Source organism: Nerophis ophidion, linkage group LG11, assembly GCF_033978795.1.
Source record: "Nerophis ophidion isolate RoL-2023_Sa linkage group LG11, RoL_Noph_v1.0, whole genome shotgun sequence".
In the NCBI taxonomy this organism is placed as follows: domain Eukaryota; kingdom Metazoa; phylum Chordata; class Actinopteri; order Syngnathiformes; family Syngnathidae; genus Nerophis; species Nerophis ophidion.
This window is the reverse complement of record NC_084621.1, coordinates 69,561,238-69,582,943: the sequence shown is the minus strand read 5'-3', so window position 1 is coordinate 69,582,943 and position 21,706 is coordinate 69,561,238. Positions and strand designations below refer to the sequence as shown.

General features: G+C 42.3%; 1 protein-coding gene across 1 annotated transcript; it reads right to left on the bottom strand.

Moving 5' to 3' along the window:
• Positions 1-220: 220 nt before the first annotated feature.
• Positions 221-20,195, bottom strand: mex3a (mex-3 RNA binding family member A). The gene is made up of 2 exons (XM_061916584.1): positions 19,680-20,195; positions 221-3,833 (listed from the first exon to the last, which is right to left on the bottom strand). Exons 1-2 carry the CDS (start codon positions 20,164-20,166, stop codon positions 2,773-2,775), a joined length of 1,548 nt encoding a protein of 515 aa, XP_061772568.1. The 5' UTR covers positions 20,167-20,195; the 3' UTR covers positions 221-2,772.
• Positions 20,196-21,706: the final 1,511 nt, after the last annotated feature.

The window sequence follows — 21,706 nt, the reverse complement described above, 5'->3', positions numbered from 1 at the left end:
TAAACATGGCTGCATGTGACAGTACAGTAAACATGGCTGCCAGCCACATGTGACAGTACAGTAAACATGGCTGCATGTGACAGTACAGTAAACATGGCTGCATGTGACAGTACAGTAAACATGGCTGCATGTGACAGTACAGTAAACATGGCTGCATGTGACAGTACAGTAAACATGGCTGCCAGCCACATGTGACAGTACAGTAAACATGGCTGCATGTGACAGTACAGTAAACATGTTGTAGAAGACTGAGCAGGAAGTATGTTGGCTCTGACACGTGCTTGAAGACGAGCAGGCCAGCAGTCGGACAAAAAGCCTGCTGAAGAATACTTTTCTAAAATAACATCTTTTCTAACTCGCCATTTTCGACAATAATCATGACGCGCTTTTATCGCATATGTGCCGCTTCATCGTACAGTAAGTACAGTATACTCTGCTTCATCGTACAGCAAGTACAGTATACTCTGCTGCCGCGTACAGTAAGTACAGTATACTCTGCTGCCGCGTACAGTAAGTACAGTATACTCGGCTTCGGCGTACAGTAAGTACAGTATACTCTGCTGTCGCGTACAGTAAGTACAGTATACTCGGCTTCGGCGTACAGTAAGTACAGTATACTCGGCTTCAGCGTGCAGTAAGTACAGTATACTCCGCTGCCGCGTACAGTAGGTACAGTATACTCTGCTTCGGCGTACAGCAAGTACAGTATACTCTGCTTCAGCATACAGTAAGTACAGTATACTCTGCTGCCGCGTACAGTAAGTACAGTATACTCTGCTGTCACGTACAGTAAGTACAGTATACTCTGCTTCGGCGTACAGTAAGTACAGTATACTCTGCTTCTGCGTACAGTAAGTACAGTATACTCTGCTTCAGCGTACAGTAAGTACAGTATACTCTGCTGTCACGTACAGTAAGTACAGTATACTCTGCTTCGTCGTACAGTAAGTACAGTATACTCTGCTTCGGCGTACAGTAAGTGCAGTATACTCTGCTTCTGCGTACAGTAAGTACAGTATACTCTGCTTCCCAATCATGCACACACACCAGAGAGACGCCGGGGAAAAGTTGGCCTGTTGACACAATGCCATACATGTCTCACATGTGACACAATGCCATACATGTCTCACATGTGACACAATGCCATACATGTCTCACATGTGACACAATGCCATACATGTCTCACATGTGACACAATGACATACATGTCTCACATGTGACACAATGCCATACATGTCTCACATGTGACACAATGCCATACACGTCTCACATGTGACACAATGACATACATGTCTCACATGTGAGACAATGCCATACATGTGTCACATGTGAGACAATGACATACATGTCTCATATGTGACACAATGCCATACATGTCTCACATGTGACACAATGCCATACATGTCTCACATGTGACACAATGCCATACATGTCTCACATGTGACACAATGACATACATGTCTCACATGTGACACAATGCCATACACGTCTCACATGTGACACAATGACATACATGTCTCACATGTGAGACAATGCCATACATGTGTCACATGTGAGACAATGACATACATGTCTCATATGTGAGACAAGACCATACATGTCTCATATGTGAGACAATGCCATACATGTCTCATATGTGAGACAAGACCATACATGTCTCATATGTGAGACAATGCCATACACGTCTCACATGTGAGACAAGAGTGCAATGAGCTGCAGAGTGCGTAGACAAATGTTTGGTGGCACAAGTGTGAAGGCAGCCTAAGCTTGGGGGCGTGTCCTCCAGAGTCACGTGACCCAAATGCCCCCCCCCTCCCCCAAACCCCCAGCCGTGGTCCCCGCAGACTTGTGTGGTTTGATTTGATAAAGGGGGCGTTTCCTTGGCTTTTCCACCAATCACAATAAGCTGACTCTCACTCCCTCAGTGGGGGGGGGGAGGAGACCCGGGGCAGCTGCAGGACGGGACAAGTGGGCGGGGCTTGTGCTGTCACATAAACCCTGTTAGAATGTCACAGTGGGAGTGGGTCACGCTACACCATCAGATCTTTTTTGTCTGTGTGTTGACCCTCCCTTCCACATAAAGCCACCCCCCCCCCACTGTCCACACACCTGGACCCTCCCCCTAATTACCAGCAAAACAAACAATACTGGCCCCCTTGAGCTCTCCCTGGAAGCAGCAGAGGAGCGAGATGGGGGCGGGGACAAAGAAAGACCCCCACAACACCTGCTCCTGGGCTAATTACACATTTTGTCTTAGCTGAGACCCCGCCTTGGCCACGGCGATGTCTCCCCACGGCGATGTCTCCCCACGGCGATGTCTCCCCACGGCGATGTCTCCCCACGGCGATGTCTCCCCACGGCGATGGCGCGCGCTTTAGGAAAGAAGAAGGGAGGCTTGGGCACCTCCCAGGTGAACTCAGTGCTTTGAGGCGGGAGGAGAAGGTTCCAGCAAGGTTCCACCAATTAGCAAGGTGCCACCAATTAGTGACGGGGGGTCTTGAAGACCGAGCGCAGGAGGGGGGCGGCCTTGGCGGAGAAGACTTCCTGCTGGAATGTTGAGCTGACGTCCGCCTGCACGGAGATTGTTGAAGGGCCAACAAAAGGTAAGATACTTCTCTTATAAAGCAAAGTTTTATCAAATATATATATGTCTAGAAAAGAAAAAGTTACAAATATTTCTGTGACTTTTTAGCAAAGCAAGCAGCGCCTTATAAAAGATCTGCTTGATGGTTTCCCAAAGTCCTGGAAGCGGGTGTAAGAAGGGAGGAGGACTTAGGAGAATATTCGGATGGCCTGCGTGACGCGGGCGTGGCACACGGGGCACTCGGGCTGCTTGAGCTCACAGATGCGGATGGCACACTCCATGCAGAAGAGGTTGTGGCCGCAGGGCACCAGGGCGGCCGTCACCTTGCTCTCGAAGCAGGTCATGCAGTCCCGCATGGTGGCCGGCGGCGAGTCCGGGGCAGGGAGGCGCCCGGGGAAGCCGGCCGAGGTGGGCTCGCTGTGGGCGCGGCGAGCCTGGGCGTGAGGCGAGTTAGTGCTGGAGTCGGGGAGGCCCGGGGAGAGTCTGGTGAGGGGCAGCGGGAGGCCTCCGAAGCTCTTGGAGCGCTGCTGGGCGTAGAAGGCCATCTGTTTGGGGTAGCCGGGGTCCCCCCAGCTCTGGCTGCCCTCCGAGCAGAAGAAGGGGCAAGGCTTCTCGTCGGAGGTGGAGAAGTTGCCCTTCTGGTAGATCCCGCCTCCTTCCACCATGGCGTCGGAGAAGTTCTGGCGGTAGCTGCTGCTGAGGGGCTTGCGCTGGCCCCCCTGAAGACCCCAGACCTGCTGGAGACGACTTTCCAGACCGCCGCCCACCGGGCTGTGGGGGCCCAGGCAGTCGTTCTCGTTGTTGTGCTCGTGCAGACCTCCTGTCCGGAAGGCGATGTGCGCTTCGATCTCTTCGCGGGCTCGCTCTGCGTTACTCGGCGAGCCCGTGATCTCAAAGACCGGGTCGCGGTCCCGGCTGGGGGTGACGATGTACGTGCAGGTCTGCTGCTGGATGCGTTTGATTGTGGATCCTTTGGGGCCCACCACCAGCCCCACCACCCGGTACGGCACCCTCACCTGGATGGTGGTCTGACCCGGCAGAGGCGTGGGCGGGGAGCCGCTGAAAGACACCCCCAGCTTGTTGCGGGATGCCCTCAGCATGGAGAAGTGCTCGGCGGCAGAGATGATCTCGCGGCGAGCCAGGGCCACGTCCTCCTTGCGGCCCGTGATGAGGAACACGGGCTCCTCGCCTCGGACCGGGGTTTTGATGTAGGTGTTGGTCTTGGCCCGCAGGGCTTTGATCTTGCAACCTGCACACACACACAGCAACACATCACTAGTTGACTCTAGACACACACACACACACAACACATCACTAGTTGACTCTAGACACACACACACACACAACACATCACTAGTTGACTGTACACACACATCACTAGTTGACTGTACACACACATCACTAGTTGACTGTACACACACATCACTAGTTGACTGTACACACACATCACTAGTTGACTGTACACACACATCACTAGTTGACTCTACACACACCTCACTAGTTGACTGTACACACACATCACTAGTTGACTGTACACACACATCACTAGTTGACTGTACACACACATCACTAGTTGACTGTACACACACATCACTAGTTGACTGTACACAAACATCACTAGTTGACTGTACACACACATCACTAGTTGACTGTACACACACATCACTAGTTGACTGTACACACACATCACTAGTTGACTGTACACACACATCACTAGTTGACTCTACACACACATCACTAGTTGACTGTACACACACATCACTAGTTGACTGTACACACACATCACTAGTTGACTGTACACACACATCACTAGTTGACTGTACACACACATCACTAGTTGACTGTACACACACATCACTGGTTGACTCTACACACACATCACTAGTTGACTGTACACACACCTCACTAGTTGACTGTACACACACCTCACTAGTTGACTGTACACACACATCACTAGTTGACTGTACACACACATCACTAGTTGACTGTACACACACATCACTAGTTGACTCTACACACACATCACTAGTTGACTGTACACACACCTCACTAGTTGACTGTACACACACATCACTGGTTGACTGTACACACACATCACTAGTTGACTGTACACACACATCACTAGTTGACTGTACACACACATCACTAGTTGACTGTACACACACATCACTAGTTGACTGTACACAAACATCACTAGTTGACTGTACACACACATCACTAGTTGACTGTACACACACATCACTAGTTGACTGTACACACACATCACTAGTTGACTGTACACACACATCACTAGTTGACTGTACACACACATCACTAGTTGACTGTACACACACATCACTAGTTGACTGTACACACACATCACTAGTTGACTGTACACAAACATCACTAGTTGACTGTACACACACATCACTAGTTGACTGTACACACACATCACTAGTTGACTGTACACAAACATCACTAGTTGACTGTACACACACATCACTAGTTGACTGTACACACACATCACTAGTTGACTGTACACACACATCACTAGTTGACTCTACACACACATCACTAGTTGACTGTACACACACATCACTAGTTGACTGTACACACACATCACTAGTTGACTGTACACACACATCACTAGTTGACTGTACACACACATCACTAGTTGACTGTACACACACATCACTAGTTGACTGTACACACACATCACTAGTTGACTGTACACACACATCACTAGTTGACTGTACACACACATCACTAGTTGACTGTACACACACATCACTAGTTGACTGTACACACACATCACTAGTTGACTCTACACACACATCACTAGTTGACTGTACACACACATCACTAGTTGACTGTACACACACATCACTAGTTGACTGTACACACACATCACTAGTTGACTCTACACACACATCACTAGTTGACTGTACACACACATCACTAGTTGACTGTACACACACATCACTAGTTGACTCTACACACACATCACTAGTTGACTGTACACACACATCACTAGTTGACTGTACACACACATCACTAGTTGACTGTACACACACCTCACTAGTTGACTGTACACACACATCACTAGTTGACTCTACACACACATCACTAGTTGACTCTACACACACATCACTAGTTGACTCTACACACACATCACTAGTTGACTGTACACAAACATCACTAGTTGACTGTACACACACATCACTAGTTGACTGTACACACACATCACTAGTTGACTGTACACACACATCACTAGTTGACTGTACACACACATCACTAGTTGACTGTACACACACATCACTAGTTGACTGTACACACACATCACTAGTTGACTGTACACACACATCACTAGTTGACTGTACACACACATCACTAGTTGACTGTACACACACATCACTAGTTGACTGTACACACACATCACTAGTTGACTGTACACACACATCACTAGTTGACTGTACACACACATCACTAGTTGACTCTACACACACATCACTAGTTGACTGTACACACACATCACTAGTTGACTGTACACACACATCACTAGTTGACTGTACACACACATCACTAGTTGACTCTACACACACATCACTAGTTGACTGTACACAAACATCACTAGTTGACTGTACACACACATCACTAGTTGACTGTACACACACATCACTAGTTGACTGTACACACACATCACTAGTTGACTCTACACACACATCACTAGTTGACTGTACACACACATCACTAGTTGACTGTACACACACATCACTAGTTGACTGTACACACACATCACTAGTTGACTGTACACACACATCACTAGTTGACTGTACACACACATCACTAGTTGACTCTACACACACATCACTAGTTGACTGTACACACACATCACTAGTTGACTGTACACACACATCACTAGTTGACTGTACACACACATCACTAGTTGACTGTACACACACATCACTAGTTGACTGTACACACACATCACTAGTTGACTGTACACACACATCACTAGTTGACTCTACACACACATCACTAGTTGACTGTACACACACATCACTAGTTGACTGTACACACACATCACTAGTTGACTGTACACACACATCACTAGTTGACTCTACACACACATCACTAGTTGACTGTACACACACATCACTAGTTGACTGTACACACACATCACTAGTTGACTCTACACACACATCACTAGTTGACTGTACACACACATCACTAGTTGACTGTACACACACATCACTAGTTGACTCTACACACACATCACTAGTTGACTCTACACACACATCACTAGTTGACTCTACACACACATCACTAGTTGACTGTACACACACATCACTAGTTGACTGTACACACACATCACTAGTTGACTCTACACACACATCACTAGTTGACTCTACACACACATCACTAGTTGACTGTACACACACATCACTAGTTGACTGTACACACACATCACTAGTTGACTGTACACACACATCACTAGTTGACTGTACACACACATCACTAGTTGACTGTACACACACATCACTAGTTGACTGTACACACACATCACTAGTTGACTGTACACACACATCACTAGTTGACTGTACACACACATCACTAGTTGACTGTACACACACATCACTAGTTGACTGTACACACACATCACTAGTTGACTGTACACACACATCACTAGTTGACTGTACACACACATCACTAGTTGACTGTACACACACATCACTAGTTGACTGTACACACACATCACTAGTTGACTGTACACACACATCACTAGTTGACTGTACACACACATCACTAGTTGACTGTACACACACATCACTAGTTGACTGTACACACACATCACTAGTTGACTGTACACACACATCACTAGTTGGCTCTACACACACATCACTAGTTGACTGTACACACACATCACTAGTTGACTGTACACACACATCACTAGTTGACTGTACACACACATCACTAGTTGACTGTACACACACATCACTAGTTGACTGTACACACACATCACTAGTTGACTGTACACACACATCACTAGTTGACTGTACACACACATCACTAGTTGACTCTACACACACATCACTAGTTGACTGTACACACACATCACTAGTTGACTGTACACACACATCACTAGTTGACTCTACACACACATCACTAGTTGACTCTACACACACATCACTAGTTGACTCTAAGTGAAGTGAAGTGAATTATATTTATATAGCGCTTTTCTCAAGTGACTCGAAGCGCTTCACATAGTGACATCCAACATCTAAGTGACATTTAAAGCAGACTCTACAACAATCTCCACAAATAAAATATCAAGTATGACCCAGAAGCACAAGTCAAGTCGGGGATGTTCTGGGGCGCCAAGTCCTTTCTGAGCCAGGAAGTTTTCTTTCCCGCTGCTGAGCAACTTCAAGTAGACTTGACTTCTACTTCAAGTAGACTTGACTTCTACTTCAAGTAGACTTGACTTCTACTTCAAGTAGACGTGACTTCTACTTCAAGTAGACGTGACTTCTACTTCAAGTAGACGTGACTTCTACTTCAAGTAGACTTGACTTCTACTTCAACTAGACTTGACTTCTACTTCAAGTAGACTTGACTTCTACTTCAAGTAGACTTGACTTCTACTTCAAGTAGACTTGACTTCTACTTCAAGTAGACTTGACTTCTACTTCAAGTAGACTTGACTTCTACTTCAAGTAGACTTGACTTCTACTTCAAGTAGACGTGACTTCTACTTCAAGTAGACTTGACTTCTACTTCAACTAGACTTGACTTCTACTTCAAGTAGACTTGACTTCTACTTCAAGTAGACTTGACTTCTACTTCAAGTAGACTTGACTTCTACTTCAAGTAGACTTGACTTCTACTTCAAGTAGACTTGACTTCTACTTCAAGTAGACTTGACTTCTACTTCAAGTAGACGTGACTTCTACTTCAAGTAGACTTGACTTCTACTTCAACTAGACTTGACTTCTACTTCAAGTAGACTTGACTTCTACTTCAAGTAGACTTGACTTCTACTTCAAGTAGACTTGACTTCTACTTCAAGTAGACGTGACTTCTACTTCAAGTAGACTTGACTTCTACTTCAAGTAGACTTGACTTCTACTTCAAGTAGACGTGACTTCTACTTCAAGTAGACGTGACTTCTACTTCAAGTAGACTTGACTTCTACTTCAAGTAGACTTGACTTCTACTTCAAGTAGACGTGACTTCTACTTCAAGTAGACTTGACTTCTACTTCAAGTAAACTTGACTTCTACTTCAAGTAGACGTGACTTCTACTTCAAGTAGACTTGACTTCTACTTCAAGTAGACTTGACTTCTACTTCAAGTAGACTTGACTTCTACTTCAAGTAGACTTGACTTCTACTTCAAGTAGACTTGACTTCTACTTCAAGTAGACTTGACTTCTACTTCAAGTAGACTTGACTTCTACTTCAAGTAGACCTGACTTCTACTTCAAGTAGACGTGACTCCTACTTCAAGTAGACTTGACTCCTACTTCAAGTAGACGTGACTCCTACTTCAAGTAGACTTGACTTCTATTTCAAGTAGACTTGCCTTCTACTTCAAGTAGACTTGACTTCTACTTCAAGTAGACTTGACTTCTACTTCAAGTAGACTTGACTTCTACTTCAAGTAGACTTGACTTCTACTTCAAGTAGACGTGACTTCTACTGCCAGATTGTCTTCATTAGAACAAACCACAAGAGAAGTGAAAATATGCTCTAAAATGGCACAAAATTTGAATATTGAGCTCTGAATATTTTTGCCAATTTCCGTACATTCTAGTCACTCTAGTAACACTTTTACACTCTCATCATGTTATTACATCAGTCATAATATTATTATCATTATTATCATGTTATTACATCAGTCATAATATTATTATCATTATTATCATGTTATTACATCAGTCATAATATTATTATCATTATTATCATGTTATTACATCAGTCATAATATTATTATCATTATTATCATGTTATTACATCAGTCATAATATTATTAAATCAGTCATAAGGTGTGGTGTTTATCATTAACAAACCTTATGTAAGATTACAAAACATATGTTTTTATGCATTCCAAATGTTAAATAAAAATCTAACAACTGAGTCAACGGACAGAAGCTCCTCCCATTTGACCAACAACAATACTCTGTTGACTGAAAAGGAAGCAAACATGAGTGATATTGTTATTAATAACATGAGTGATACTGTTATTACAAACATGAGTGATATTGTTATTACAAACATGAGTGATAGTGTTATTACAAACATGAGTGATATTGTTATTACAAACATGAGTGATATTGTTATTACAAACATGAGTGATATTGTTATTACAAACATGAGTGATATTGTTATTAATAACATGAGTGATATTTTTATTACAAACATGAGTGATACTGTTATTACAAACATGAGTGATATTGTTATTACAAACATGAGTGATATTGTTATTACAAACATGAGTGATATTGTTATTACAAACATGAGTGATATTGTTATTACAAACATGAGTGATATTGTTATTACAAACATGAGTGATATTGTTATTACAAACATGAGTGATATTGTTATTACAAACATGAGTGATATTGTTATTACAAACATGAGTGATATTGTTATTACAAACATGAGTGATATTGTTATTACAAACATGAGTGATATTGTTATTACAAACATGAGTGATATTGTTATTACAAACATGAGTGATATTGTTATTACAAACATGAGTGATATTGTTATTACAAACATGAGTGATATTGTTATTACAAACATGAGTGATATTGTTATTAATAACATGAGTGATATTGTTATTACAAACATGAGTGATATTGTTATTACAAACATGAGTGATATTGTTATTACAAACATGAGTGATATTGTTATTACAAACATGAGTGATATTGTTATTACAAACATGAGTGATATTGTTATTACAAACATGAGTGATATTGTTATTACAAACATGAGTGATATTGTTATTACAAACATGAGTGATATTGTTATTACAAACATGAGTGATATTGTTATTACAAACATGAGTGATATTGTTATTACAAACATGAGTGATATTGTTATTACAAACATGAGTGATATTGTTATTACAAACATGAGTGATATTGTTATTACAAACATGAGTGATATTGTTATTACAAACATGAGTGATATTGTTATTACAAACATGAGTGATATTGTTATTACAAACATGAGTGATATTGTTATTAATAACATGAGTGATATTGTTATTACAAACATGAGTGATATTGTTATTAATAACATGAGTGATATTGTTATTACAAACATGAGTGATATTGTTATTACAAACATGAGTGATATTGTTATTACAAACATGAGTGATATTGTTATTACAAACATGAGTGATATTGTTATTAATAACATGAGTGATATTGTTATTACAAACATGAGTGATATTGTTATTAATAACATGAGTGATATTGTTATTACAAACATGAGTGATATTGTTATTACAAACATGAGTGATATTGTTATTACAAACATGAGTGATATTGTTATTACAAACATGAGTGATATTGTTATTACAAACATGAGTGATATTGTTATTACAAACATGAGTGATATTGTTATTACAAACATGAGTGATATTGTTATTAATAACATGAGTGATATTGTTATTACAAACATGAGTGATATTGTTATTAATAACATGAGTGATATTGTTATTACAAACATGAGTGATATTGTTATTACAAACATGAGTGATATTGTTATTACAAACATGAGTGATATTGTTATTACAAACATGAGTGATATTGTTATTAATAACATGAGTGATATTGTTATTAATAACATGAGTGATATTGTTATTACAAACATGAGTGATATTGTTATTAATAACATGAGTGATATTGTTATTACAAACATGAGTGATATTGTTATTACAAACATGAGTGATATTGTTATTACAAACATGAGTGATATTGTTATTACAAACATGAGTGATATTGTTATTAATAACATGAGTGATATTGTTATTACAAACATGAGTGATATTGTTATTACAAACATGAGTGATATTGTTATTAATAACATGAGTGATATTGTTATTACAAACATGAGTGATATTGTTATTACAAACATGAGTGATATTGTTATTACAAACATGAGTGATATTGTTATTACAAACATGAGTGATATTGTTATTACAAACATGAGTGATATTGTTATTACAAACATGAGTGATATTGTTATTACAAACATGAGTGATATTGTTATTACAAACATGAGTGATATTGTTATTACAAACATGAGTGATATTGTTATTACAAACATGAGTGATATTGTTATTACAAACATGAGTGATATTGTTATTAATAACATGAGTGATATTGTTATTACAAACATGAGTGATATTGTTATTACAAACATGAGTGATATTGTTATTACAAACATGAGTGATATTGTTATTACAAACATGAGTGATATTGTTATTACAAACATGAGTGATATTGTTATTACAAACATGAGTGATATTGTTATTACAAACATGAGTGATATTGTTATTACAAACATGAGTGATATTGTTATTACAAACATGAGTGATATTGTTATTACAAACATGAGTGATATTGTTATTACAAACATGAGTGATATTGTTATTACAAACATGAGTGATACTGTTATTACAAACATGAGTGATACTGTTATTACAAACATGAGTGATATTGTTATTACAAACATGAGTGATATTGTTATTACAAACATGAGTGATATTGTTATTACAAACATGAGTGATATTGTTATTACAAGCGCTGACACAGACGGACTATTTTAGCCGTGCATTGATAGCAGTGAGCTAATGCTAGCTTAGCTGCTATTGTGGACCCCCTGAGCAGACAGCTGCTTCTGCTTGGTGTCAAAGTTGCTAAAAGTCCATTCTGGATGATAATTCCTGCATGTCTCACCTGCTAGTAGACACATGTGACCATGGACCGACAGGCTGGTCCACATCACCTCACCAGAAATGGTGAAAAAGACACTAATGGCTGCAACTTTTGTTTAACCCTTGGTGAGGATTGTAATTGATTCTTCATTTAAACGGGAGAATGTGAGCATCCTGCTGGTTAGCATCCCAGCGAGAGTGGAACTATTACAGTGAGTCTTTGTTTTCGTAGCACCTAGCAAAGCTGCTAATGCTGCATTGATTGACCGAGACTTGTATTAGTAGATTGCACAGTACAGTACATATTCCCTACAATTGACCACTAAATGGGAACACCCCAATAAGTTTTTCAACTTGTTTAAGTCGGGGTCCACCTTCATCAATTCAGTGTGTCACAATAAAACTACATCCTCTCAGCACTCAGCTTCTAAAACTTATTACTCATCCTCTTTGTCTTCGGGCTCAAAATAATGAGGTTCTGGATCATCATTTGTTCCAAAGTAAATGTTTACTCGCACAAAGTCTGCTGGATTAACACTGTTGTTGATGGGGAAGGGATCTGTGGTCCTCCTCCACATCACCTATCACAAGGGTGTCGAAAGTGTGGCCCGGGGGCCATTTGTGGCCCGCAGCTCATGTTTTACTGGCCTGCGGCACATCAGACTAAAATATATATCGATTTTTTAAACATTAAAAATTGGAATAAAAGAGGAAATAGGTGAAATGCAACGAGAAAAAGTTGCATTGTTGACTCTAATAACACCATTTTTTTTAAATAATTTCTCAAAAAATAATAATGAATAAAAATCAATGTTGCTATAAATTATTGATTGATTAAAGGACAAAAAGGAAATAAATACAACAAACATAAAAACATGAAAAATATGAAAATTAGAAAAAATAATCCATACTAATTATATACAAATACTAATTATCCTATGGGTTGTTATTATAACTATACTAAACCAATTACAATATATTTTCTGAAGCTGATATAGAGATTTAAGTGTTCAATGAAATTTATTTTTTTTAAACCATGACTTTTTATGAGTGAGGCACTTTTGGATCCCTAAGGATTTTAGTGGATTTTAATAACTGTCTTTGCTAAAAAAATAATAATAATAATAATAAACAATAATAATACATTCAAATAAATTTTGATATGAACTTTTGACTTATTTAGGGATCCAATTACTTCACATTAAAAATTCCACTTTGAAAATCTTTCTGGGAAAAATCTTGTGTATTATGCCTCAAAAAATAGGGTTTCGACAAAAAGTTTGTAAAAAGTAAAACAAATAATGAAGAAGAAGTAGCGATTCAAGGGTTTTGTGAAAAAAATAATATATGACTTATTTTGAACCTTTTTTAAGACTGAAACCCTTCTGGGTCCTTAAGACCTAACTTGAGGGAGCCCCAACAATTGAAAAAAAAAAATTGTATCTTGTATTGGTTTTGAAAATGAAAAAATATCAACTTGGCCCCCACATGCTTTGATTTTTCAGTGTGTGGCCCTCAGGGGGAAAGTTTGGACACGGCGGACCCATCACATGGCCGGCCCCCTCGTTAAGTCTCCAAATAGATGTGGAATCTCCCTGACCTTGATACTATTTTCATTATAGCTCTTTATTCCACAATTTTAGAAGTCTTTTGCTGGGATAAAGTATATTTCTATGATAATAGCTGGAATGTAGGGGCAACTCTCCTGCTACTTTAATGCAGATGCAGGTTGTATTTTGCAACAGGACTTGACACCTGCACACAGGAATGGATGAAGGTGGACCCCGACTTAAACAAGTTGAACAACTTATTGGGGTGTTACCATTTAGTGCTCAATTGTAGGGAATATGTACTGTACTGTGCAATCTACTAATACAAGTATCAATCAATCAATCAATCAATCCAAACAGTGCCGACACTAGCAGTACCTGCTTTAGGGACCATGGTCTCCTGGTCTCCTGGTCTCCTGGTCTCCTGGTCCTTAATTGGCCAGCCATGTTGTCAGGAAGAAATGTAATCTGCAGAAGGCCACACACTGGACGCCATTCTGAATGAAGTACACCTTCATACTATTTTCTAATTATTCTTTTTATTGGTCATAAGTGATATTCCAATTTTTTCTGCAACTGAATTAGGCTTGTTCACTAATTGTGAAAACGGATTGTCCATATAAATGGATCCAGAGTGCAAGTCAACAGCTACAACTGCTAAAACTTCTACAACAACTGCTAAAACTCCCACTAAAACTCCTGCTACAACTTCTGCTAAAACTGCTCCAACTTCTGCTAAAACTGCTGCTAAAACTGCTGCTAAAACTGCTGCTAAAACTGCTGCTAAAACTCCTGCTAAAACTGCTCCAACTCCTGCTAAAACTCCTGCTAAAACTGCTGCTAAAACTGCTTAAACTGCTGCTAAAACTGCTCCAAAGGTGTCCAATAAAAAGGACAGAGTTGTGGGAATGAAGTTGCTGTCGACACAGAGCTGACAGTCTGCAAGTCCTTTTCATCTGCGTGCCGCACCATAAAGAGACACAAGTGACAAAAGTTCCATTTCAGCCACGGACGATTCAACTTAACTGAGGCCAGAGACACAACATGCGGTTTGCAAAAAAGGCCAACATTAATTGCTAGTTTTCTAGAAGATGGCCTGACCTCACCCTGCCACTCTCACACCTGCACTCAACTTGACAACATGCAGGACCAGGTCAGGTGACCTTTCCACTCCTCAGTGGGCCACCTCAACAACAACAATGTGTCAGTGGGCCACCTCAACAACAACAATGTGTCAGTGGGCCACTTCAACAACAACAATGTGTCAGTGGGCCACTTCAACAACAACAATGTGTCAGTGAGCCACATCAACAACAACAATGTGTCAGTGGGCCACCTCAACAACAACAATGTGTCAGTGGGCCACTTCAACAACAACAATGTGTCAGTGGGCCACTTCAACAACAACAATGTGTCAGTGGGCCACCTCAACAACAACAATGTGTCAGTGGGCCACTTCAACAACAACAATGTGTCAGTGGGCCACCTCAACAACAACAATGTGTCAGTGGGCCACTTCAACAACAACAATGTGTCAGTGGGCCACTTCAACAACAACAATGTGTCAGTGAGCCACCTCAACAACAACAATGTGTCAGTGGGCCACTTCAACAACAACAATGTGTCAGTGGGCCACATCAACAACAACAATGTGTCAGTGGGCCACTTCAACAACAACAATGTGTGAGTGGGCCACCTCAACAACAACAATGTGTCAGTGGGCCACATCAACAACAACAATGTGTCAGTGGGCCACCTCAACAACAACAATGTGTCAGTGGGCCACCTCAACAACAACAATGTGTCAGTGGACCACATTAACAACAACAATGTGTCAGTGGACCACATCAACAACAACAATGTGTCAGTGGGCCACCTCAACAACAACAATGTGTCAGTGGGCCACTTCAACAACAACAATGTGTCAATGAGCCACCTCAACAACAACAATGTGTCAGTGGGCCACCTCAACAACAACAATGTGTCAGTGGGCCACTTCAACAACAACAATGTGTCAATGAGCCACCTCAACAACAACAATGTGTCAGTGGACCACATCAACAACAACAATGTGTCAGTGGGCCACCTCAACAACAACAATGTGTCAGTGGGCCACTTCAACAACAACAATGTGTCAGTGGGCCACCTCAACAACAACAATGTGTCAGTGGGCCACTTCAACAACAACAATGTGTCAGTGGGCCACTTCAACAACAACAATGTGTCAGTGAGCCACATCAACAACAACAATGTGTCAGTGGGCCACTTCAACAACAACAATGTGTCAGTGGACCACATCAACAACAACAATGTGTCAGTGGGCCACTTCAACAACAACAATGTGTCAGTGGGCCACCTCAACAACAACAATGTGTCAGTGGGCCACATCAACAACAACAATGTGTCAGTGAGCCACATCAACAACAACAATGTGTCAGTGGGCCACTTCAACAACAACAATGTGTCAGTGGACCACATCAACAACAACAATGTGTCAGTGGGCCACTTCAACAACAACAATGTGTCAGTGGGCCACATCAACAACAACAATGTGTCAGTGGGCCACTTCAACAACAACAATGTGTCAGTGGGCCACATCAACAACAACAATGTGTCAGTGGGCCACGTCAACAACAACAATGTGTCAGTGGGCCACTTCAACAACAACAATGTGTCAGTGGGCCACTTCAACAACAACAATGTGTCAGTGAGCCACATCAACAACAACAATGTGTCAGTGGGCCACTTCAACAACAACAATGTGTCAGTGGACCACATCAACAACAACAATGTGTCAGTGGGCCACTTCAACAACAACAATGTGTCAGTGGGCCACCTCAACAACAACAATGTGTCAGTGGGCCACATCAACAACAACAATGTGTCAGTGAGCCACATCAACAACAACAATGTGTCAGTGGACCACATCAACAACAACAATGTGTCAGTGGGCCACTTCAACAACAACAATGTGTCAGTGGACCACATCAACAACAACAATGTGTCAGTGGGCCACTTCAACAACAACAATGTGTCAGTGGACCACATCAACAACAACAATGTGTCAGTGGGCCACTTCAACAACAACAATGTGTCAGTGGGCCACATCAACAACAACAATGTGTCAGTGGGCCACTTCAACAACAACAATGTGTCAGTGGACCACATCAACAACAACAATGTGTCAGTGAGCCACATCAACAACAACAATGTGTCAGTGGACCACATCAACAACAACAATGTGTCAGTGGGCCACTTCAACAACAACAATGTGTCAGTGGACCACATCAACAACAACAATGTGTCAGTGAGCCACATCAACAACAACAATGTGTCAGTGGGCCACTTCAACAACAACAATGTGTCAGTGGACCACATCAACAACAACAATGTGTCAGTGGGCCACTTCAACAACAACAATGTGTCAGTGGACCACATCAACAACAACAATGTGTCAGTGGGCCACTTCAACAACAACAATGTGTCAGTGGGCCACATCAACAACAACAATGTGTCAGTGGGCCACTTCAACAACAACAATGTGTCAGTGGGCCACTTCAACAACAACAATGTGTCAGTGGACCACATCAACAACAACAATGTGTGAGTGGGCCACATCAACAATAACAACAACAATGTGTGAGTGGGCCACATCAACAACAACAACAACAATGTGTCAGTGGACCACATCAACAATAACAACAACAATGTGTGAGTGGGCAACATCAACAATAACAACAACAATGTGTGAGTGGGCCACATCAACAATAACAACAACAATGTGTGAGTGGGCCACATCAACAATAACAACAACAATGTGTGAGTGGGCCACTTCAACAATAACAACAACAATGTGTGAGTGGGCCACATCAACAATAACAACAACAATGTGTGAGTGGGCCACATCAACAACAACAACAACAATGTGTCAGTGGACCACATCAACAACAACAACAACAATGTGTGAGTGGGCCACATCAACAATAACAACAACAATGTGTGAGTGGGCCACATCAACAATAACAACAACAATGTGTGAGTGGGCCACTTCAACAATAACAACAACAATGTGTGAGTGGGCCACATCAACAATAACAACAACAATGTGTGAGTGGGCCACTTCAACAATAACAACAACAATGTGTGAGTGGGCCACATCAACAATAACAACAACAATGTGTGAGTGGGCCACTTCAACAATAACAACAACAATGTGTGAGTGGGCCACATCAACAATAACAACAACAATGTGTGAGTGGGCCACATCAACAATAACAACAACAATGTGTGAGTGGGCCACTTCAACAATAACAACAACAATGTGTGAGTGGGCCACATCAACAACAACAACAACAATGTGTGAGTGGGCCACATCAACAACAACAACAACAATGTGTGAGTGGGCCACATCAACAACAACAACAACAATGTGTGAGTGGGCCACATCAACAACAACAACAACAATGTGTGAGTGGGCCACATCAACAACAACAACAACAATGTGTGAGTGGGCCACATCAACAACAACAACAACAATGTGTGAGTGGGCCACATCAATAAGCCCCCCCCCCCCCCCAGCACGTTGCCTTGTGGAGAGCATGTGGGTCTCAGACGACAAAGGAAGCCGAGCAAGTGCTGAGTGACATGGATGGCGTGGAAGTGCAAAGAGGAGTAAGAATGAGGTATAAATGTGGTGCTGAGTATATAATATTGAATGTAAGAATGAGGTATAAATGTGGTGCTGAGTATATAATATTGAATGTAAGAAAGAGGTATAAATGTGGTGCTGAGTATATAATATTGAATGTAAGAAAGAGGTATAAATGTGGTGCTGAGTATATAATATTGAATGTAAGAAAGAGGTATAAATGTGGTGTATATAATATTGAATGTAAGAAAGAGGTATAAATGTGGAGTATATAATATTGAATGTAAGAATGAGATATAAATGTGGTGTATATAATATTGAATGTAAGAATGAGGTATAAATGTGGAGTATATAATATTGAATGTAAGAATGAGATATAAATGTGGTGTATATAATATTGAATGTAAGAATGAGATATAAATGTGGTGTATATAATATTGAATGTAAGAATGAGGTATAAATGTGGTGTATATAATATTGAATGTAAGAAAGAGGTATAAATGTGGTGTATATAATATTGAATGTAAGAAAGAGGTATAAATGTGGAGTATATAATATTGAATGTAAGAATGAGGTATAAATGTGGTGTATATAATATTGAATGTAAGAATGAGGTATAAATGTGGTGTATATAATATTGAATGTAAGAAAGAGGTATAAATGTGGTGTATATAATATTGAATGTAAGAATGAGGTATAAATGTGGTGTATATAATATTGAATGTAAGAATGAGGTATAAATGTGGTGTATATAATATTGAATGTAAGAATGAGGTATAAATGTGGTGTATATAATATTGAATGTAAGAATGAGGTATAAATGTGGTGTATATAATATTGAATGTTGATGCTGATGCAGACTGGAAGTTGAAAGCGGGAGACTGATGCAAAGAAGCAGAGGAGCACCCACCACTCCCTTTTCTTTGTCCAACAACACGAGGTGGAGACAAAGTTTGCCCTTTACCTTGCCTGCCCACTATCTCGGCCACATGTTCGGAGCTGGGCACCGGCACACATTCAGTGATGTTGCAGCCGCGTCCTTTGGGTTCGCCGGACGAGCTCTCGGAGTACAGCGCGCACAACTTGCTCTTGCCGGACAGGATGCTGGCGTCCCCGCCATGCTGATGATGATGTTGCTGCTGCTGCTGCTGCTGGCTGTTGTTGTTGTTGTTGTTGCTCCGGTCCTGCACTCCCGCCGTGGGGGCACCTCCACCTCCACCACCTCCACCTCCACCTCCACCACCTCCACCGCCAACACCACCGCCGTCCTCGCCCTCGCCGAGCCCCAGCAGAGACAGCTGGCCCAGCGCGACCCGCAGGGCGCGGGAGTCGTCCTCCTCGTCGTCGGGCGGCACCAGGAGAGCCTCGCCTCCGAAGCCGGAGCCGGCCAGATCCCCGGCGTAGCCCCCGTTCTTCTCCATGATGCCTGCTAGCACCAGCAGGCTCGGCATGGCTAACAAAGAGTGTGGGAGACAAAGACGAGGGCAAAGAGACTGGAGAGCAGGCGACACCCCCTCCTCTGCTTCTGCGCTAGTCACGCCCACTGCCCGCCCCTCCCTCCTCTGCTTCTGCGCTAGTCACGCCCACTGACCGCCCCTCCCTCCTCTGCTTCTGCGCTAGTCACGCCCACTGCCCGCCCCTCCCTCCTCTTCTTCTACGCTGGTCCCGCCCCCGGACCCTGCCACACCCCCAGAGTGACTCCAGTGTCGGCGAGAACAGAAGAAGAAGGCGGGCGTCTGCACACTCCGGGGGCCGGGCTTGGCAACGCCCCGCCCCGTCTGGCCGCCGAGCCGCGCCCCTCCTCCTGAAGAAAGAGCAACGCCAACCGTGTTTTTTTTTTTTTTGGTGGATCTTCTCTGTTCCAGAATCACACTGGAGGCTCTGCTTACATGCAGGAACCCACCACCACCTTCTACAGGAGGCTCTTCTTACATGCAGGAACCCACCACCACCACTACCTTCTACAGGAGGCTCTGCTTACATGCAGGAACCCACCACCACCACCACCACCACCTTCTACAGGAGGCTCTGCTTACATGCAGGAACCCACCACCACCACCACTTTCCACGGGAGGCTCTTCTTACATGCAGGAACCCACCACCACCACTACCTTCTACAGGAGGCTCTGCTTACATGCAGGAACCCACCACCACCACTACCTTCTACATGAGGCTCTGCTTACATGCAGGAACCCACCACCACCACCACTACCTTCTACAGGAGGCTCTGCTTACATGCAGGAACCCACCACCACCACCACCTTCTACAGGAGGCTCTGCTTACATGCAGGAACCCACCACCACCACCACCTTCTACAGGAGGCTTTGCTTACATGCAGGAACCCACCACCACCACTACCTTCTACAGGAGGCTCTTCTTACATGCAGGAACCCACCACCACCACCTTCTACAGGAGGCTCTGCTTACATGCAGGAACCCACCACCACTACCTTCTACAGGAGGCTCTGCTTACATGCAGGAACCCACCACTACCTTCTACAGGAGGCTCTGCTTACATGCAGGAACCCACCACCACCACCACTTTCCACGGGAGGCTCTTCTTACATGCAGGAACCCACCACCACCACCTTCTACAGGAGGCTCTTCTTACATGCAGGAACCCACGTAAAGATGTAGACAGAGCAGAAGTGAGGCTGCACAAGATGCTGCTGGATGAAGAACAAATGATGTCAACTTTATTCCTCCTCGTATTGGATGGGGGAGGGGTGGGGAGTGGTGGTTTGGGGTGTGGTGGGGTGGGGTGGGGAGTATTTCCGGTGTTCTTCCCAATAATAACTGCTGGGATGTAAAGCAGCTTTGCAGCAGCATGACAGTGTTACTGTACTCTGTCTGCATGTATATTTATTAATATAGGAGGGACTGTCTGCATGTATATTTATTAATATAGGAGGGACTGTCTGCATGTATATTTATTAATATAGGAGGCTCTGTCTGCATGTATATTTATTAATATAGGAGGCTCTGTCTGC